The 22,464-nt window shown below is 43.5% G+C and overlaps 1 protein-coding gene across 3 annotated transcripts in view; it reads left to right on the plus strand.

Annotated features, from left to right (window-relative positions):
- The window catches only part of PCGF6 (polycomb group ring finger 6), a 104,792-nt gene that overhangs the window by 6,280 nt on the left and 76,048 nt on the right, over positions 1-22,464 (plus strand). For 2 of the 3 annotated variants that reach the window (XM_030202812.1, XM_030202810.1), the window contains exons 2-6: positions 6,577-6,676; positions 10,561-10,657; positions 13,081-13,136; positions 16,162-16,221; positions 18,312-18,420. In XM_030202812.1, coding sequence (XP_030058672.1) covers positions 6,577-6,676; positions 10,561-10,657; positions 13,081-13,136; positions 16,162-16,221; positions 18,312-18,420 — 422 coding nt within the window. The remainder of the gene's footprint in view (positions 1-6,576; positions 6,677-10,560; positions 10,658-13,080; positions 13,137-16,161; positions 16,222-18,311; positions 18,421-22,464) is intronic. The other variant, XM_030202811.1, reaches the window with a different exon arrangement.

A 22,464-nucleotide genomic window follows, 5' to 3' on the forward strand; every position in this document is an offset into this window, starting at 1 on the left:
CTCTTTTCTGCTCTTCCTTTATCGTCTCCCCAAATCGCAGCCTCCTAGTTCTTATCTCTTTTTCCAAGCGGAGGATTTCTTTGTCCCTCATTCTCTTGGCTCGGGCCCTATATGCTATTATCTCCCCTCTCATTACTGCTTTTGCTGTCTCCCAATATAAACTTGTTTGCTGCTGGTGGCTCCTATTATGCTCTTCAAACTCCTTCCACTTTCCATTTATATATTCCTTAAAATGTGGATCCCGGTATAATTCAAAGGGGAACCTCCAATTACTCCCTCCTCCCCAATTTCTAGACACCTGCAGCTGTATGTATATGAGTGAGTGATCTGATATTTCGCATGGTCCTATTTCTGCTGCTGGTGTTTGTGCAAATAGGCCCCGAGAGATCAAGAAGTAATCAATACGAGATTGTGTCAAGTGCGCCCTGGACACATGCGTATAATCTCTGTGTGTCGGGTGTAGTACCCTCCATATATCAATTAAGTCTAAAGTCGAGCACAGAAAGGGCAGGCCTCTATCACTGTTACTTGTTGTGTTAGTCCCAGAGCTACACCTATCCATCTGGGTGTTATATACCAAATTAAAATCTCCTCCAAGTATTATATTGCCCTCCTGGAAGGGGCTCAGCAGTTCTATTAGGGTTTTATAAAATTTGTGGTCAAAGACATTTGGTGCGTATACATTACAAAAAATGTACCTGTTGTTTCCGCATTCCACCTCCGCCAGCACATATCTACCCTCCTCACTTCTTTTGACCGACTTTATTTGTATCTGCAACCCTTTTCGAAACAGCATTAACACTCCCCCTTTTTTCCCCTTCGCCGGGGACCCCACCGCCTCCCCCACCCAGCCTTTCTGAAATTTACTATGTTCCACCGCTGTTAAGTGTGTTTCTTGGAGAAAGACCACATCTGCTTTATGCCGTCGCATAGCCTGCAGGACTTTGGTTCTTTTAATGGGTGATGAAATCCCCCCCACGTTCCATGAAACTAATTTAATCGATCCCATTTCACATTCTTATTGACATTTCTCTGTTCCATATCTCGTATTGGTGAGGATGCACCCCCCAGCCCTTGGGTACCTCCCCCTTCTCCGCGTCTACCCACTTCCTGTCTCCGCCCTCTCGCTGTTACCTGTGTTGTGAGAAAAGAGATTAAAACAAAAGGAAACTTTATAACCAAAACATCTAAACCCCTTGCTACCCCCCTCCCCCCTCCCTCCCGTCCCTGTCCCCTTTCCTTCATGCTGCTCCCGAAGGACCAGACTACCGTTCTCGCTAGAGAACTGGTCACGCCCCTGTCTCCCCTCATCCCCCCCCCCACCGTCCTCCTTGTTATTCTGCTGTTCCCCATAACTTCTATCTTTTTATCTCTCATTTACTTGTAACAGATATAACCAACATTTATTTATAACAGATAGAATCATCTTGGAACCCGGCTTCAGACTTTTAACTCTGTTTTATACTTTACCCAGCTTATAACCCTGAGCACTCAGCATATGATTCCCTAATGTCCCTGCTTGGCTCAGAGTTTTTATCCACTGTCTTTATGTAAGTCCAAGTTCCCTTTGACTCTGGGTATTCCACTATGTCCTCCACTGTCTTCTTCTTCTAGAATTTTAGCCTTTCTTGGCTAAACGTTTCTTTTCATGGACTTGTAACAGATATAGCCCTCATTCACTTATAACAGTTATAATCAACCTATTAAACAGCTTCAACTTTCAACTTCTCTTTATACTTTACCCAGCTTATGCTCCTGAGTGCTCAGCATATTATTCTCTAATGTCCCTGCTTGGCTCTTAGATTTTATCATCTGTCTTGATGTGAGTCCAAGTTCCCTGTGGCTTTGAATATTCCACTGTGTCTCCTACTGTCGTCTTCCTCTATTGTTTTCGCCTGCCTTGGCGAGCTGTTCTCTTCATGGACTCCTCTGGCCTCTTACTTGTGTCTGTTCACTCTCTGCTCCCCCGCTTCCCAGCATTTGGTTGACAAACTGTGAAGCTTCCACGTGTGAGCTGAAAACATGCCATCTGCCCTCTTGCTGTATTCTTAATTTTGCCGGGAACATCAGAGCAAATCTTGCTTTTTTTGCATAGAGGCGTTTGCATACTTCAGTAAATTGTCGACGTTGGGCTGCAACTGCGGTTGAAAAATCCTGAAAGCAGAGCACGCTGTTGTTTTCATATAAAATCTTTCCTTTTAGTCTCCATTCCCTCAATATTTCTTGTTTATGTGCATAGTTAAGTATCTTACAGATTACCACTCTCGGTCTCTCCGCATTCTGTTCGGCTCTCCCCAGCCTGTGTGCTCTCTCTATTTTCAATGCCTTCTCCAGTTGTGGCTTATTTAGCACTTTTGGCAGCCATGATTCCAGAAATCCCGCCAACTCCACCTCTCGGAGCGACTCTGGCAAACCGATCAGCCTCAAGTTATTGCGCCGCGATCTGTTTTCCAGATCCTCTACTTTTGCTTCCAGCTTGTCCAATCTATCTTTCAGTTCTTTTTGCTGCTTTTCAGTTTGCAGACATTGATCTTCTACATCGGACATCCTCTGCTGGAATCCCGTCAAATCGGTTCGCAGACTTTCCAGTTTATCGTCCATCTGCCCAATCTGATCTGATATTTTCTGCAGCTTCCTGTCTACCGACACCTCCAGCAATGCCGAGACCTCAGCTGCTATCTCCGCCGCCCAGGCTGAGCTCACGGACTCGCCAGTCGCGCCGGTCTCCGCCATTTTGTTTTCTCCCACGCGGCTTCGGGCTCCCTCTTTCCGAGTTGTTTTCGTGGCCATTCCGACCGCCGTACCGCTTGGTTTTCCTGCAGCTTATTGCGTGAGTATTCCGATTTCTACTGTTGCTTTTTTGTGGGTTTTGACTCGATTTTGACGGTGCTAGGGGCTGTTGTTACCCGAGGGGACCCAGAGCTCTAACAAGCGGCGTCCTCCCCGTCGCCTAGCATCACGTGACCTCTCTTTTAAGTCTGCTTTTAAATCCTCCTCATTTTCATAATAAATGAAACGCCATAATTTCTTATTTATCCTGTTTGTCTTAAATATGTAAATACTATTGAGCAGGGATGGTCTCTTACATGTTTATGTTGAGTACATCTAGTAGTTCTAAATAAATAAGTAGTAGTGGTAGCTTGAACCCCTTCCCTAACTTGATCTTCCTGTACCCTCGCCAGGGTGCACACCCCCAGCTTTCTTTCCCTATCTCCCCATCCCTCCGCAAGACCCCTCCACCAGTTCTCTCTTCATCCCTCTCAAATGGCTCCTTTTGATACCTACATCCCCACACCTCTCTCTCTAAATATCTCCTCCCCCTGACCCAGTAGAGATGCCCATAGCTCTTCCTCACATCTTCCTCCCTCCCTTCAACACATACATACCCTAGCTCTCTTTCCTCTTGACCCCAGCACACACACACACTTGTAGTGCTCTATCAGAACCCTCTTCCTCCCCTGCACACCATGTAGTTCTCTTTCAATCCTGACACATACATTGTAGCACCACAGCTTTCTCACCCCCCCCCCTCCCAGCACTCATAGCACCATAGCTCTTTCTTAAATCCACCCCCTCCCCACAGCTCTCTTTGCAGGTTCTTCCAATATGTCCCCATGGTGTGCACACACTTCTCGCTGTGGTACTTGCATCTTCCACCCTCCCCCCCCCCATATCCCCAGCCCCACTATATATCCAGTGTGCACCCACACGCACACCCAGCATGTCACCTCATATCGCCTCTCCCCATCCCTCCTAAGCGCTTTTCAAAATAAGCAGAAGAATAATGATCGCAATGTCCTGTCCTAATTAGATTGTAAGATCTGTTGAGCAGTAGTAGTAGTAATGTTGGCCATATTGTCATCCTTGCCGCACTGGCTCTGCTGAATTGAAAGCCCAGAGTTCAGATTCAACACATGAAGCCTTTGCAGCAGAGGATGAGAATGCAATTAGATATGTAGCCATCCCCCTCTTCATGTGCTGCCTTGGAGATAGCCTTATGGGAGGGGGGGAGAGCTGGCTGTGAGAATGCCAGAGAAGAGAGGAAGAGGGCAGCAGTGCCATTCACTACTGCCTCTTTGGTTCTGCTGCAGAATTCCTGTTTCACACACAGTTCCCATAGGTGTTTGTCTCACTATGGTGTCAGGAGATGCTGGGGTATATGCAAGGATCTAGGGGTGATAGGGATAGGTGTATAGCTCATGAGTGACGGGGGGGGGGGATGTATGTGTGGGGAGGCATATCTCTCTTTTTTTTTTTTCCCCTTCACATAATTCTCCCGTACTGCACACCCCCTCCCTTATCCACCCAGCCTACTTCCCCTCACCTGCTTTACTGTCTCTATTCTACTGTTTTTGTTTTTTTTTGTTACATTTGTACCCCGCGCTTTTCCCACTCATGGCAGGCTCAATGCGGCTTACATGGGGCAATGGAGGGTTAAGTGACTTGCCCAGAGTCACAAGGAGCTGCCTGTTCCTGGAGTGGGAATTGAACTCAGTTCCTCAATTCCCCAGGACCAAAGTCCACCACCCTAACCACTAGGCCACTCCTCCACTGTTGCTACTATTTGAGATTCTACATGGAATGTTGCTATTCCACCAATGTGGCCGCGCAGGCTTCTACATGGAATGTTGCTAGCAACATTCCATGTAGAATCTCCAATAGTATCTATTTTATTTTTGTTACTTTTGTACCCCGCGCTTTCCCACTCATGGCAGGCTCAATGCGGCTTACATGGGGCAATGGAGGGTTAAGTGACTTGCCCAGAGTCACAAGGAGCTGCCTGTGCCTGAAGTGGGATTCTGTTCCGTTGCATGGCCAAATGAGGGCTGCTCCTCAAGTTCCTGCCAGCAGAATTGGGGTGGTGGGGGGGGGGGGGGGGCAACTTCAGCCACCATTACTGGACTGCTGTGTTTTTAGATGGCAAGGCCTAGGCTCTTTGCCACCCAATTGCTCCATTTCTCTGATGGCTGTCTTGTTCTCTCAATATGTGTCCCCCTTCATGGGTAGCCAAAAAACCCCAAAACAGACATATGGATTAAGCCTCAGCAGTAGATACTCTGATTTCATAAAAACATGCTTAAAAACTTAAAAATTCTGCTGAATAGTGTTATGGAGTCTTGGTTGTATTTTTTTTTTAATGTAGCCTAGGAATATAAATTATTTTTATTTGTTTTCTTGAGACAACAACCAGAATTGCTGCTGAGTGAGGCAACCCACACCCCGGCCCCTAGTTTAGGCAAAAAAAAAAAAAAAGTTTGCCCAACCTTGCAATATAGTGGTTAGGGTGGTGGACTTTGGTCCTGGGGAACTGAGGAACTGAGTTCGATTCCCACTTCAGGCACAGGCAGCTCCTTGTGACTCTGGGCAAGTCACTTAACCCTCTATTGCCCCATGTAAGCCGCATTGAGCCTGCCATGAGTGGGAAAGCGCGGGGTACAAATGTAACAAAAATAAAATAGATACTATTGGAGATTCTACATGGAATGCTACTACTATTGGAGATTCTACATGGAATGTTGCTAGCAACATTCCATGTAGAAGGCTGCGCAGGCTTCTGTTTCTGTGAGTCTGACGTCCTGCACGTACGTGCAGGACGTCAGACTCACAGAAGCAGAAGCCTGCGCGGCCACATTGGTGGAATAGCAACATTCCATGTAGAATCACAAATAGTAGCAACAGTGGAGGAGTGGCCTAGTGGTTAGGGTGGTGGACTTTGGTCCTGAGGAACTGAGTTCAATTCCTACTTCAGGCACAAGCAGCTCCTTGTGACTCTGGGCAAGTCACTTAACCCTCTATTGCCCCATGTAAGCCGCATTGAGCCTGCCATGAGTGGGAAAGCGCGGGGTACAAATGTAACAAAAATAAAATAGATACTATTGGAGATTCTACATGGAATGCTACTACTATTGGAGATTCTACATGGAATGCTACTACTATTGGAGATTCTACATGGAATGTTGCTAGCAACATTCCATGTAGAAGGCTGCGCAGGCTTCTGTTTCTGTGAGTCTGACGTCCTGCACGTACGTGCAGGACGTCAGACTCACAGAAGCAGAAGCCTGCGCGGCCACATTGGTGGAATAGCAACATTCCATGTAGAATCACAAATAGTAGCAACAGTGGAGGAGTGGCCTAGTGGTTAGGGTGGTGGACTTTGGTCCTGAGGAACTGAGTTCAATTCCTACTTCAGGCACAGGCAGCTCCTTGTGACTCTGGGCGAGTCACTTAACCCTCCATTGCCCCATGTAAGCCGCATTGAGCCTGCCATGAGTGGGAAAGCGCAGGGTACAAATGGAACAAAAATAAAAATTTATGATACTGTTCTAAATATAGCTGTCACCAGCTCAAATAGATGCTGGGGAGCTGATCAAAGAAGTATAAAAAACAAAAAGAAAACATAACTTCAGTGTAAATTTAGTAATTGACAAATCCTGTGTGTAGAAAGGACTCAAGTTTTTGAGCATTATTTTTAAAAGTGAAGTCACAAAGGTCTTGGTTGATGTACATATTTTGTATTGCTGTAATAATATACTCTGTAGTTAATTCTTAATTTTGTAATCTTTTTTTTTTTTACAGCGCATGATTAATCTGTCAGAGCTGAATGCTTATATCTTATGTTCTATATGCAAAGGTTACTTAATAGATGCTACAACCATCACAGAATGCCTCCATACGTGTAAGTACCCTTGTCTTATTTAATATAAGGGAAAACTATTTTATTTCTTTATTAGGATTTATTTACCACCTTTTTGAAGGAATTAACTCAAGGTGGTATACAGCATGACTGTCAAACATAAGCAATAGACAGTTACAGCAGTAAAAACTTGTTAGTCTCACTCACACACACAAGGATTGACTCGGGCTGCACATACTGCAGTGGGACATGTTTATCCACTCCTACCCTAGCTGAGATAATATTTAACCATCTCTCTGACCTCACGTGCAACTTTTTTCAAATCAATCACTTTACTTTCTAATTCTTCTTACTCTCTTACTCATCTATATGTTACAATTTTGCCTTACCCTTCACCCTTTTCAGCTTGGAGAAGAGACAGCTGAGGGGAGACATGATAGAGGTATATAAAATAATGAGTGGAGTGGAACAGGTGGATGTGAAGCGTCTGTTCACGCTTTCCAAAAATACTAAGACTAGGGGGCATGCGATGAAACTACAGTGTAGTAAATTTAAAACAAATCAGAGAAACATTTTCTTCACCCAACACATAATTAAACTCTGGAATTCATTGCTGGAGAACGTGGTGAAGGCGGTTAGCTTATCAGAGTTTAAAAAGGGGTTAGACGGTTTCCTAAAGGACAAGTCCATAAACCACTACTAAATGGACTTGGGAAAAATCCACAATTCCAGGAATAACATGTATAGAATGTTTGTACGTTTGGGAAGCTCGCCAGGTGCCCTTGGCCTGGATTGGCCGCTGTCGAGAACAGGATGCTGGGCTCGATGGACCCTTGGTCTTTTCCCATTGTGGCATTACTTATGTACTTATGTTCTAGTACATATTGTGTTGTCATTGCAAGTAGTACTTTGTACTGTTGTTTGAATATTTTTACTGCTGTAATTGCCTCCTGCTCGTTTGATTTATTCTTACTGTACACCGCCTTGAGTGAATTCCTTCAAAAAGGCGGTAAATAAATCCAAATAAATAAAAACTATGGCATAGGTAATAAAGACAGTTAAAGACCAATACTCCCAGAAGTTTATTTCCAAACTGTATAATCTGCAGCTCACAATATTACATACATAATACAATTTCTCAGTAATTCAACAGGAGTCAAATTATTCACATGTAGGACATTTGCTCTTAATGTGATGCATATGGCACAGAAAAAAAGCTGCCTAACTAAAGATAATATATATTTGTATCCCCTCATCCCCCACCCATTATCTCCAACAGTAACACTAACCACCTTGTGAAACTGGGCATCCAAAAGGCATATGACATTGGTTTTTGTTTTGTTTTTAACTTTAATCTTTATTGAATTTCAAATTATATACATTCAAAAATATTCCTTGAAATAAGAAAAATAAGCAAATATGCAATAATACTAAAAAGTAAATTACAAATTTTAAAGAGAGAAAAAAATATATTACATGTCACTCATTACTCCATTCCTCAATGTTTGAAGGAGGAGAAAAGAGATCAAACAAATTAAAGGAAAGAAAAAGAAAACAATTTCTAAACAAGCTTTCTCTAGAGAGGAGTTATAAATCTAAATACTTTGTCTAATGTATTAAGGCAGTCACTCAGAGGGTCCGGCTGTCCAACCTGTCTCTGTGTCAGTTTTATTACTAAGAAAAATCACAAGTTGAGAGGGCTCATAGAAAATAAACGTTCCCTTTTTATACGTTATTACACATTTACAAGGAAATTTTAACAGAAAGGTAGCGCCAATAGCCACTACCCGAGGCCTGATCAGAAGAAACTGTTTGCAACGTTTTTGAGTGACCCACGTCAAGAAAAATTCTAACTTTCATGGAACAGAAGATAGCTTCCCTGTGCCTAACATAGTCTTATAATCCAGTCACGTTCATAATTCAGTGTTAGTGACCACCAAATTGATGGAATGACCAGTTCTTCTTTAATTGACTCTAAGAAAGTGGTCAAATTCAAGCTGTCTTGAGAAATTGGAGAAAGTTGGTCAGTCCCATCTAGTGTTTATTTTTTTTTTTCTTGAAAGAAAGTACATTGAAAAAAAAAAACCTCTAGAAACAGGTGGCATAGATAGTGCAGATACATGCAAAACTTCAGTAGCATAACTGTTAAACATATCTGAAGGTGAAATACCAGGTATTCGTGGGAAATTTATCAGATGGAGTTTCCGTCTGCATATCTGATTTTCTAAATTCTCACATTTTACTTCCAGGTTGGTTTGTCCTTTAACCAACCCCACCACACTCGAGTCCAAGCGTTGCACAGCGGTAGACAAAGTTTCAGAAGAATTTAAAGCTAAAGTTAGTCGAGATTCAAAATTATCTACCTTTTGTGCCAACATCAAAATCTTACCCACTTGTACAGACATCTGTGGTGTTAAGGTCTGGCCCAGGGAAACAATCGTCTTCCATAGTTGCTCCAGAATGAACGTGGCCAGTCTTACTGGTTCAAAAGAAATTTGTGGCTCCAGTATAGGCTGTATAACAGGATTCAAAGAGCTGGCTGCTTCCATCAGATCACTTGTGATGTCTAAAATGACAGAGGGGGACCCCCTGTCTGGCATGTGCCATCCCCAACCGCAGGACTCGGCACTTTCAATATTCCAGGAGCAGTGGAGTTACCATCTAGAGCTCCATTGACAGATGCTCCACTCAGCTTCAGATGTCTCTGCTGCTGCAAGGCAGGGTTGTCCAACGGTTCTCTCTCCTCGGTAGGGGATAGCGAAATGCTACTTCCCAGTAGCGGCGAGGGCATCTGTTTACCTTCGTCCGCTTGCATCGGGACTGCCCCAAATGATGGAAGTTGCATGGTAAATGCTTCTATTTTCTAATAAAGAATGAAGTAACACTGCTTTTACCAGTCGGGGAAGCCGGTTTCCTTGGTCTTCTCTTAGGCATTTTGGAACATCAAGAAAGAGCTCTGTGCACAGCTGTTCTCTAGGGCACCATCTTGATCCCTCCCAAATGGCATATGACATTTGTGAGGAAGTGCAAAGTGATGCATGTGGGAAAGAGGAACCCAAACTATAGCTGATCTTGATAGAAGCAATTGATGGTTAATGAGGTCAAATGCTGCTGAGAGATTGAGGGGCACTAACAAAGTAGTAATACCTGTGTCAGGGTGTCACATGGCCTCATTGTATAAAGACAGAAGACAGGATTCAGTACTATGAGGCAGCTGAGAGGAGATACGATAAGAGGCCTGTAAAACGAGTGGAACAGGTAGGCGTGAATTGCTTGTTTATTCTTTCCAGAGGTATAAGGACTAGGGGGCACTCAATAAAGTTACTAAGTAGTATGTTTAGAGCAAATTGGAGAAAATATTTCTTTAGTGAAGGTATAACTAAACTCTAGAATTCGTTGCTAGAGAATGTTATAAAAGCAGTTAACATAGCAGGGTTTAAAAAAGGTTTGGACAGGTTCCTGGAAGAAAAGTTCATAAACCATTATTAAGATGGACAGGGAAAATTCACTGCATATTCCTAGAATAAGTAGTATGGAACTGATGCTTATGTATTTATGCACTTTTCTGTATACAAGCACATTAAATGCAATGATGAGATGTGTGATTGTTTGCAATTTAGTGCAAATAGAAGGTGCATTTTTCTCTTTACTATTTTTTTCAACCTGTGCTGGCTGTAAACCATTTAATTTAAAATGTTATAACCTGCCTTTTTAAAAGGTTTCTATATAAGATGGGCTATAACAAAATAAAATTAGAAACAATACTTATCATAATGTTGCTTTTTTACAATTAAAAGCAATTTTAAAAAATAGTAAAAATTAAAGTCAGTGGATTACAGTAGGTAGCTCTAATTACACACAAGAATGGTAATAGATTATGCACTCCAAATTGAATTTCTAATTGTTGTGTGCTAATTTTTTTACAGTCTGCAAAAGCTGCATTGTGAGACATTTTTACTACAGTAACAGATGCCCTAAGTGCAACATCATTGTACACCAGACTCAGCCACTTTATAATATCAGGTAATTTTTCTTTAGCAAGCTGGGGATGATTACAAATGTAATGTAATATATACTAAATTTTGTTTTAGTGTTTAAAGTCTCAGAATTTTTGTTTTGTTCAGATATTCTAATAACAGTATTTGCTTCTGAAGGAATTCTGTGCAAAAAACATTTTTTTTTTTTGTAAAATTATTTTATTCTTCAAAAGTGCTTAATCATTGTACTTAAATTATACTCTATTTAAAATGCAATACTAAAAATAGTTATTCAGAAATTAAAAATGCTTACCTATTTTGTGCAGGCTTGACTCTCTACACTGAGTTTGACCTCCCAAGTTTCTCCTGTTCCACTCCAACGTTACCCTACCATTCCCCTCCAGTCATCAACCCTTCATCTTTCTTGTCTCGTCCAGGTTCAGCCCTACAGCACCCATGTTCTCCCCTCATCCTTCACCCCTACCAAGTTTTCACTTTTCCCCCAGGCCCTTGCCTTTCTGTAGGTCTGTTTCTCATTCTCCTCTTTCCATCCAACCTCACTTCTACTGCCCTCCCCCTAAGTCCCTGATGGCGAACCTATGACACGCGTGTCAGCACTGACACGCGTAGCCATTTTTGATGACACGCGGCGCCACCGCAGTGTGGTCCACCCTCCCTCCTCGCTCCCGGAAACTAACCTTAAAGCCTCCTTTCACGTCGCAGCAAGCAGCAGCAGGGCAGGCCACTCCTTCCTTCCGTGTCCCGCCCTCGCCTGACGTAACGTCCGCGAGGGCAGAGCACAGAAGGAAGGAGGAGAGGTCTGCCCTGCTGCTGCTTGCTGCGACGTGAAAGGAGGCTTTAAGGTTAGTTCTGGGCCCGGTAGCAGGTGGAGGGGGGGGCCAGCGACCTCGGGTGGGCAGCGATCTTGGGTAGGGGGGGCCCGGGGGCGGTCCTAGTAGATTTTTCTCGAAGTGACACACCACCCGAGTTATGCTCGGTTTTTTCGCGAATTTTGACACACCAAGCTCAAAAGGTTGCCCATCACTGCCCTAAGTCAACACCATTACTTATGTTGGCTTTCTCTGTAGAGAGCACACAGGAACAGGGTTAGTGGGAATCCCCTCCAGATCACTGGAATCCTTCTTGGATGGATGCAGGTCCTGCGGTGTTCCCGCAGAAGTGTGGTACCAGGCCAGCCTACCTATCTTGTCCTTGTGTTTCTAAGCTAGTTTAGCAATTATTAGAGCACTAAAAAAAATTAATGGATATGGTTGATAACATTGAAATCCCCTTAAGCACTGAGAGGGGAAGTTATCAACATGGGCTACTGTTGGGTTATTTTAGTACAGGGGACGGGCAGGGATGGAGAAGATTCCAGCGGGGATGTGTGTGGATGGGTGAAATTTCTGTCTCTATGCAACTCTCTCTTCCCCCCCCTCCCCCCATGCATCACGCCATTGCACCAACACATTCTTTCCTCCCACTCTCTCCAACTCAATGCTGGCTCCCCTCTTCCTTTGCCCACCCAGGTTCCACTGCTCATTCCCAAGGCCACTTCATTCCCCCAGCCCAGAATACTACTCCCACTTTCTACAGTCATCTTCATACTCTTCCCATACCCATAGAGAGAAATTCTGTGTTCAGGTTTAAAATTCTGCATCTGAAAGGAATTCAGTGCAAATTAACTTAATTTTTCCTATTTAACATCTGTAATTATATGGGATGATTTAGCAGTAAAATATATAGATTTTGCAAACTACAGTAGCATCCTAATACTTTCCTATCCCATATCTTGTTGAACTCCTTCTGTCTTCTTATTTTATAGTAGACATCTCCAGGGACTGATGTAATAAGCCCACATTGAAAATACTTTACACTTCTAATGCATAAAAAATTACCACAGAGTTAAAATGTGTGCTTATAGAAGAATAGCCCATATACTGCTATTTTCTGCATTGGGTGGAAGGGTTTTTTTTGTTCCCTAATTTCTGTCTGTGCATGAAATCTTCCTTTCTCCCAAGGCTGTCTGGCACAGGGTTGCCTTGCCCAGAAATCCTCCTCCCCTTTTCGCCCCTCCCCCCTCCCCCAATCCAGTTTGGTATTGAATCAAGAGCCCAGTTTCTGAGATGTGTATCGCAGATCCCACATGCACTTAAACCAGTCAGAAGCCTTCATGAACAGCGGCTCAGACTGTTTCAGTAGCACCCTCTAACCCCTCCTGGTCTGAGGAGCAGGAGCTATATCCAGGACTAGTCTCCTGCAGTAGACATCAGGATGTCCACATGGGGTATTTCTAAAACGCGCCATATTATGGAAAACTGGTATGTCTTTTAATCTAGTTAGACTTATCACAGAGATCGTTTCTGGCTTAATAATATTCTGCTTCTGTTTGCCTATTAAATGAATGTATTCAGCTAAACAATGTTTTATCCTTATGCATATTGTCTTGTTCTGTTTTCTTATTACCAGGTTGGATAGACAATTACAAGACATAGTATACAAATTAGTGATCAACTTAGAAGACAGTAAGTTTTGTTTACTATCCAATTGTAAAGGCATATTAAAACAAAAATAGAGAATGTACCACCAACATTTAAGGTTACCATCTTCTGTGTTGAATTACCAGGTTACTTTTAGCTAGAATTCTGCTATACACATTGAAGTCATCCAGAGTTTGATGCATAGTGTAATTAAGGATGGAAATATTTACAATCCAGAGAATGTTATTTTCCTTAAAAAATTTTTCCCACTTTAGTATTCTTTCCAACCCAGTGGTTGTTGGAAGGGCATTATACAAAAGGAATGGAGAATGTCTACTCGGATCAATATAAATTACCAAAAATTGAATGAAACCAAATTTGGCATGGAGGAAAACCAGCCAAAAGATGGAATAAAAACAAAAAAAGAAATTGACCAGATTGGATCAGAGTTTTCCAGAGAAATAAAGCCCTCCCAAAAAATGGACCTGTGTGTAAAGAGGAAGAGGGTTAATGTCATAAGGTCATATCAAGTTCTTCAGCAAATGCCAGAACATGACGTAACAGTATAACATAAAAAAAAGAAAACTTCAGCTCCAAACTTTTACATGTAACACAGAGCTCCTGAGAAAGTTACTGTTTTCCTTTTGTTCCTTGCCCCCGGGTTGCAGGAGCAGCGCAGGATTCCCTGTGCAGTTCAGCAGTAGGAGGGAGCTCCTTGGCCATCTGGTTTAAGTATGCTGTCCTTCCTCAGACATGCAAGTTAGGAGTGGTGTAAACAAGAATCCCAGAGGTCTGTTCACACCTGAAGCGGCAATTTGGGTTTCTGCCAAGTACTTGTGACCTGGATTGTCCACTGTTGGAAATAGGTACTAGATGGATCACTGGTCTGACCTAGTATGGCTATTCTTATGTGCTTATGTTGGATGTCATTGGTGGTGCTGGTCAGGTCTGAGCTTCAGTGGGAGGAAGAAGGTGGGGCTACCAAGATAGTCCACTGAGCCATGTGTAAGAGGGCCTAAAAAAAGAAAGTGTCGTAGCCTCATGGAAGTGCTTTTGCAGCAGGCAAAATGGTGCTTTTATTATGAGGGATGCTTTAATAGTAGATGTAATTGTGCCTTATATACAGCTGCAGGATCAGTGCCACAATCATCAGCTGAGGACATTCAAGGAACAGAAACATCTTTAGCCACAGCCATGTGAGGGCAGGGAACAGTTCGGAATCCACTGTTTTTTTTTTTTTTTGTCTCTCATTGGTTCTGTTATGGCCACCTCTCCACACTCCCTGGCCCTGGAGGGAGGCCTAAAGTATGGGTGTTGCAAGGACAGCATTTGTCTGCTGCTCTTTGGCAGGGCTTGGAACTAGAGACCTGCATGGGAACGGGGTTTGTGGGAATCCCGTGGAACGGAAGCAGTTCCTGCGGGGTTCCCGTGGGGACGGAAGCAGTTCCTGTGGGGTTCCTGTGGGGTTCCTGTGGGGTTACCGTGGGGACGGAAGCAGTTCCTGTGGGGTTCTCGTGGAAGTGTATGCTGCACTTGTGCCAGCCTCTCACCTACCGAGTGCCAAGTTCTTTGAGTGCTCTCTCCTCCTCCTCCTTGCTTTAACAGCACAGATGTGGAAAGTCTCCATTAAGGAGGTGGTAGAGATACAAATGGTGATGAAATTCAAAAAGGCATGGGATGAACACAGAGGATGTCTAAATAGAAAAGCTTTTAGAGAATGACATGTGAGCAAAGTTTGTCCCCATCCCCATGTCATTCTCTACTGCAAAGAAGAGTGGATTAAAATTGTTCAACAGCAACATGAAATACTGCTATCAAATTATAGGAAGGTTCTGGTTGCAAATATTGCTGCTTAAGGTGGTGCAATCAGGTGTTAAATTTAAGGGCAGTTACTTGTTCGCATGTGTGTTGGATCACTTTATTCTTTAATTAAATGAAGAAATATTTTTTAAACTGTGTGTTTACACTCAGGTTCCCTTCCTATATAATAATTCTCACCTCCAACAGGATGTGCCTGCCGGAAGTGGTCTGCTAGGCAGGCACGCACTGACCTCAGTGACATCAGTGACAGACAATTTGGCAAAGCAAAACAATCTGAGTGCTGGCCATTAGGACACAGGGTTGATAGGAGAGTTTTAAAAGACTGAAGGAAACGAAAGTGTTAAACTGGAGAAGGGGGTGGGGGGGAGTTGTGTGACTGAAAAACATGCAAATTTGGGACAGGAAAACAATCTCAATGTTGGCCATTAGCACACAGGGTACATAGGAGAGTTTTAAAAGACTGAAGGAACCAAAAGTGTTTGGGGGGGGGGGGGGGGCAAGTTCTGAATGAATGAAAGAAATGAAAATTTACCAGAGGAACACAATCTGAATGCCAGGCATTTGTACACAGGGTAGATAGTACACTTTTTTTAAAAAATGAAGGGGGGAGGGGTGAGGAGGAAAGCGGTGGGGTATCCGGATACTGGGCGTTAGGACCACGGGGATACATAGACTTTTGAAAGCCTTAAGGAACCCAAAGTGTGGGAAGGAGGAGGAAAAGGAGGGGAGGGAACGGGGTGAGGGGCATTAGGAACAGGGGAGGGGGCCCTGTCACACACTCTCATTCTCACACACACACTGTCACACAGACAGTCTCACTCTGTCACACACCCGCACATTCACTCTGGCTCTCTCTCTCTCAAACATACACACTCCCAGGAAAACCTTGCTAGCGCCTGTTTCATTCGTTCCAGAAACGGGCCTTTTTTACTAGTTGTATAATATTACATTTTGTTTAAAGATCAGAAACCATTTAGTGTGAGATATATTCAATAATAGGGGAAATCAGGAGGGGATGAAACTTTTCACATCACTGCTACTACATATTTATTTATTTTGCTGCTAGGTAGTTTAATGATGATTTCCACTTTAATAGCATAATTTTGCTAATCCATCAATGTTCAAAAAATGTCAACTATACAATAGTTTGATTTGTGGTGGACTAGTAATCTAGTAGTATATGTTATCTTGAAAATTAGAATGTTTTTGCTACTCTGCAACCTTTTAATTTACACATTTCTTTATGTAGGAGAGAAAAAGAAAATGTTTGATTTCTATAAAGAAAGAGGCCTAGATGTCCCAAAACCTGGTAAGTAAATCTTGTTTGTTTCTGGCAAATTATTCAGGAATTGTAAAATACATCTCAATGACGTAATGCAACCTATCCTTAATATGATCCAAGAGAAGCTGGGCAGCGATGGCAGATAAGAGCAATTCGTGAAAATTTATTTTGGATTGCCCTCTGCTACGTCTGTTACCAGTAACTAATCATTTTTCTGGTATTATTAGATATACACAAAATACAAATAACAGATGATCCCTGTCCTATAGAGCTTAAAATGGAGTTTTTGACAAAACAAGAAGGTTAAGAAAATTTATTGCAGTAAGCATGATTAAAATCAACAACGACTGTGATCAGGAGGAACCAGGTTTGAAAGTTGATAAGCAGATTTTAAAATGTGGGTTTCTGGGCAGTACTTGAATAGGGCGAGAGGGGAGCATGAAACACCACCTCAGAGGCTGTTTCATGCATATGGTACAGTAAGGTGGAAAGCTTGGCAAAATGATTGACAATGGAGGAGATAGGGACCAATAAGAGCAGCCTGTCCAATAAACAGAGGTTAAGAAAGAAAGACTTAAAGGATTGGAGGCCTCTAGCGCTTTAAGGCACTCTGGGGGAGGTCGAGCGGTCAATGAGAGTGGAAGTGGAAGGAATAGGGAAGGTGGAGCAGCCAACAAAGGTAGCAGAGGAAGGAATGGGGGAGGTACAGCGGTAAACAACGGTGGGGGGTAGAGGGGAGGGCAGTGCCGTCTTTCTCCTACTTGAGGTCCACCACCTCACCACCATTCCTGCCACCTGTATGCTTGGACCCTGCAAATAAGACAACTTGTCAGACTGTATCCGACATGCACACACCAGTATAGGCAGTACCTGTGAAACTCACCATGGATGAGTATGTCCCCAAAGCGTGACAGGATGAGGATCACAGGTGGTTCTTTAGAGGAGGGGCCCTGGCAAGTCAGAGCATGGGGGAAGGGGTGGTTGTGGGGGGGGAGGTGGGGACCCAGTGGAGGGGGAGACTGGCTAAAGTGGAGGACGGGTGGGAGAGGAGGGGCCCAGATGGACAGTGGTTAGTCCAGGGGAAGTAGGGGGCTCATCTTCAGGGGGAAGGGGAATTAGGGGGGGCTTATCTCGGGGTGAGGAGGGGGGAGGTAGGGTTTGAGGGGCTGGGCTTGGGAGTGGGCAGGTGCACAAGGGAGTGGGGGCATGTCCTGGGTGGCTTGGGGGCAGAGGGTAGGAAGAAAGGCTAGGACGAAGGAGGGAGTAAGGGCAGGTGTGGGGACCAGGGACGGGACTAGAAGGGGGAAGGGCCGAGACCCCCCCCCCCCCCCCCCCCATATTGCAGGGCAGGGATCGTGACAGACCTTTCTTATAAGTATTATAAAACTAGTAATTGATGTTCCTCTACAACATGTGCTGCAGTAATATTGATTTGTGGGAGCAAATTCAAAATCAGATCCTTTGTGTGACTGTTTTATCAACACCAGAGTAATGAACAGCTGAAAAACTTAAGAGCCTGCACTGTTTCTAGGTTAGTTGCTGATATCTAACAGAACAGTAGAAAATGGGGGGGAGGGGAAAGTCTTTCATACACTGTAAACTGGTCATTTAAATACCATGTAGATGTCTTCACTTTTTTATGATTAAAATAAATATGCACTAAGCAAAGGACCTTGGTCATTTCTAATGATCTCTAGATACTAAAACAGTAAGGCAATGATGAGAGTCAGAGGAATGCCAGGAGCACAGGGGAAAAATTAGAAAAAAAGGAAGTGATAATGCCTGGAGTATTGTATCATATCCAGAGGCAAGCAAGCCAAACCACCACAAGGGTGGAGGTACACAAATTCCTACGAAAAGTAGAATCTGAGGAAAGGGGGAGTAGGAGGAGAAGGCTCTTGAACAACACTAGTAGGCGACGTAGGTTAGGAACAATCTCTTTATTTAAATATACACAAATCAATATTACTGCAGCATGTGTTGTAGAGGAACATCAATTACTAGTTTTATAATACTTGAGTGCCAGTTTTGAAACTGAGTTATACACTGCCCTTCAGCAGATAGTGGAAAAGCCCTGTTCTGACATCATATGCTGATTACATGCTCTTCTCACATAGCAGCACCACAGCCTGTCGCTGCAAACAGAAGTAGATCCAGGAAGGTACTCGGCGCTGTGTTCCGGATTCCACCAGAGCTTGATATTTCACTGTTGCTGGAGTTCATTGGGTAAGTAAAACACTGAGCAGTGATTTAAAAACATCAATGTACTGGCTATACTTTAACTCTCATCTAAGAGACCCTTTGAGGGCACTGTGAATAGTTAGGGTATGCTTCAGTTTGATTATTTCACCTTTTGATTTACTAAAATTACAAAAACAAAGTGCATAATAAAACAACTATAATATAGTTATCATATTAAATTTAACACCATCTTAGAATCATTGTGACTTCATAAACTAAAACTTAATCCAGAAAAGACTAAGGCTTTAATTTTCTTCCATAACAAGGAAAACACTGTGCATTTTAAATCTCTCTCATGCATATTCATTGTGGATATCCTGAAAACCTGGCTGGCCAGGTAGTCCCCGAGAACTAGGTTGAAAACCACTGCACTAGGCTTGAGATCAGTGCATTTGGCAGCTGATATGTTGCATGGGTAGCTTCAGTGGCATTTCGCACCTCTTTTCTTGTAGCTAAAATGATGGTAATTATGAGATCAGTAATTCATTTCTTAATGAAAAGGAGAAACGTATTCTTCCTTATCACATCGGCAGTGGTGTAGGAAGGGGGGGGGGCGGTCCGCCCCGGGTGCACGCCGCTGGGGGGTGTCGGCGCCTCGCTGTTTCCTTGCTCTCTCTGCCCCGGAACCAGCGAGGCGCTGACACCCCCCAGCGGCGTGCACTCGGCGGATTGGCTCTCCCGCCCGCCCCTCACCGCCTTCCAGCAGGTATGTTCTCGGGGGGGGGGGGGGTTGCGCTCCGGAGGGGGGAGGGTGCGCAGCGGCGACCCGCCCTGGGTGTCAGCTGCCCTCGCGACGCCACTGCACATTGGTAAAGAATATTATTTCTCTGTGACTTCTCCTTAAATTATTGCTCTTTCCTCCACTCCTAGATATTTATATACACCTTCCTGTTAAAAGTCCTTTATCTCACAGTCATCAGTTGGAGGAATGTTTTTTTCAGTTGTGAAAAACTTTTCCCTAAAGTTAAGAGGTGAAGTGAAAGAGGCTATTAGAGCCAAAAGAACTTCCTTAGCGTCCCTCCGGACCGGACCAGGATTGGACTGATGGGTTGTGCTCGCCTACCAGCAGGTGGAGACTGAGAAAAAACTCTGACTCTAGAGAGCCAATAGGAGCCCTGGCCATGTGACCTTAGCCTCAGTATTTTCTCAGTCTCCCAGCAGGTAGGAAGTGAGCCCATTAGTCTCTCTCCTTTTCTCTTTAGATATTACAGATATTTGTGATAATTCTTCTGTGCCTGGAATCTTATTTAGAGGCTTGACAGGGTTTCCTTTCTCTTCTTTCTTTGACAGCCTCGGGGGTGTTAAACTCGGGTGTCTCGAGTCCACCCCCCTTCCTCCCCATCTCCCTGGCTTAGCAGGGAAGGGCCGTCCCTTTCTCTGGAAAGGTGTACCGTCTTTGGGAGAGGCAGCCACTTTTAACAGGTAGCTGCTTTAAAAGAATTAAATCAAATAAAAGGAAATTCAAAGAAGCAGCCTTTCTTTCCCCAGACTTCTAACGAGCAGGCAGCTCCAGTGTTTTAGTATGATTTGAGGGGTTATAAAAAAAAAAAAAAAAAAAAACAGAAGAAAATAATTCAGTATCTGTGACTTTAAACAGCGATTTTTCTCGTCAGATTTAATTTCCTCCATTTTCTTGCGTTTTGGCGGCGGCAGTTTAAACAAATGAAAAAAAAAAAAAAAAAAAAGAAAGGTGCGAACCGCGTAAGCGCGGCCACCTGTTTTTTCCGATATGGCTTAAAAGTTCAAACAGCTGCTGTCGGTCAGCGTCGCGCAGTTCACGCAGCCGGAACGTGTAAATTTTGCTCTCCCTTCAAGGTTTCTTCGGGTCCGGTGCTGCCTCCAGTTTTTTCGGGGCCTTTTTCGCCGGCTGTTGTTTCTTCGCCGTTCCACTGGGCTCCGCTTGTTCGGAGGTGTCGGGCGCACTGTCGACGATCGCCACAGGGCCAGTGGAGCGAACGGCGGCCATTTTGTTTCTCCCTCCATCTTATCAGTCGGGGATCTCTCTGCTGAAGGTAAGGCTGCAGTTCATAGAGCAGTTCGGCTCCAAGATGTGTACACTTTTGTATGTGCTGAATGGCGTATTCTAAAATGCTCTTCACATCAGCAGGCAATATTTGGTTGAAAAGGGGGCTCCTTTCATATATGGATATATAACAAGCTTTTCTTGTTTTAAATTTCTATGTATCACGGGGCTGTTAACACTAGTTTTTTCTGGTGCTCAGTCATTTTTCATTGCCTGGTGGAAAATCTACATCTTATCATAATATCATAATTCATTTCAAGCATTTTCCTCAATAGCTGTAGTATTATACAGTGTTTTAAGAACTTTAGAAACTTTCTCTATAGGCATAGAGTAAATTTCTGTCTTTCTCATTCCCTGGTGAATAGGACTACATTGCCTAAGAGTCAATTGATTGGTACTTTGCAATTCTGACCATAATATCTTAGTTCCTTTCAAGCATTTTACTCCATGCCTATGATGTTATATAGTGTTTTAAGAACTTAACAGACACTCTCAATGGCTGTAGTGTTATACAGTGTTTTCTTTTTCCGACTTTAAGAAGCCTTCTCTAGAGGCATACAGTATATTGTTCAGATGCTATGGGGATATATCAGCTCTTTCATATTCTCTGAGGGACAGTCCTGTCTACCAAGCTCCCAGTCACTCAGCTGCCTTAGCAGGCATGCTTTATTCATGTCTTCCCTTCTTTTCCAACTGCCTTGAAGCCTCTCATATTTCATTTTAGCTTTCTTCTGGTTTTTACAGGACATATGGTCACTTAGAGAATAAAGTCATCCTTTCACTTAAAGATAGTGGACGGTCCTCAAACCATCTACTCGTGTTTGTCTCTACTCTATCAGTTCAGCATTGGCAGATTATAAACATCCTGGTTTGGTCCAGTATGCCTATACATACCATCTGCTATCTCTTCCTCTTCCTTAGAGACCTGATGTTATATCAAGCTTTCTTGAATTCAGATACAGTCTTGTCTACACTGCCTTCACCAAGTGGCTGTGGCACAACTTCACTTTTTTCGTTACAGGTAATTTCCAAGTTTGTCCTTTTTCATTTTCATTCTATGCGCCTTCACTCCAGAGTGTTCTTTCAATTGGAAGGGGATTCACTCACTTCCTGTGTATTTATACCATAAGTACATAAGTATGGTTTTGCTGGGTAAGGCCTAAAGTCCATCAAGTCCAGCATTCATATCTAATGGGCATAGGTACATAAGTTTTGCCATTCTGGGGAAGCTCAAATGTCCACCTTTCTACAGCCAGAACAGCATTAAAAAAAAAAAAAAAAACCTCTCACGAGAGTATCGAACAGAAATCTCTGCTCCAAAAGCAAGGCTTTGCAGTAATTCTGCAAACTAACGCATACAATATTTGCCATGGCTGTTCACCACTAGGAACACCGTGGACCCTGGGCCTAGGTTCGGTGTTTTAACCTGAAACAAGCTCAATATTCATATCTATTGGGTGTGAGTCTGGTACTACTGCTACTACTTAACATTTCTAGAGCGCTACTAGGGTTACGCAGCGCTGTACAAATTAACAAAGAAGGACGTTCCCTGCTCAAAGGAGCTTACAATCTACATCTCAGTGAGGGAGGACGCATGACCGTGGTACGTGGATTAGTGGTATGTGGATTAGGGAGATCCAAGAAATTACAGGCCGGTGAATCAGACGTTCATACTGGGACAATTTATTTCTGTCCGGAGCGTACTACCATAGCTGGTGGACTCCTACATTCAGAACTTTCTATATTCAGAACTTACCCAACTATGGAACGCCATAGAGATAGGGTTGGAGTTTGTAGCCCTATTTAACTGGTGTCCTTGGTCACCCTTCCTCTTCTCCTCAGGATCCAGAGAATGGCTAGTTTTTTGCTTATGCATTAACCGGTCATTTTCAGCAGTACTCTCTCTTCCGTTCTTTTATAGATCTAAGAGGATGTTCATTGCGCTCTTAGGGTCATTTCATTCTTACCTAGACGACTGCCTAATTGGAGAAAGTCTTATCAGCAGA

The sequence above is a fragment of the Microcaecilia unicolor genome, chromosome 5 (genome assembly GCF_901765095.1).
Source record: "Microcaecilia unicolor chromosome 5, aMicUni1.1, whole genome shotgun sequence".
NCBI classification, from domain to species: domain Eukaryota; kingdom Metazoa; phylum Chordata; class Amphibia; order Gymnophiona; family Siphonopidae; genus Microcaecilia; species Microcaecilia unicolor.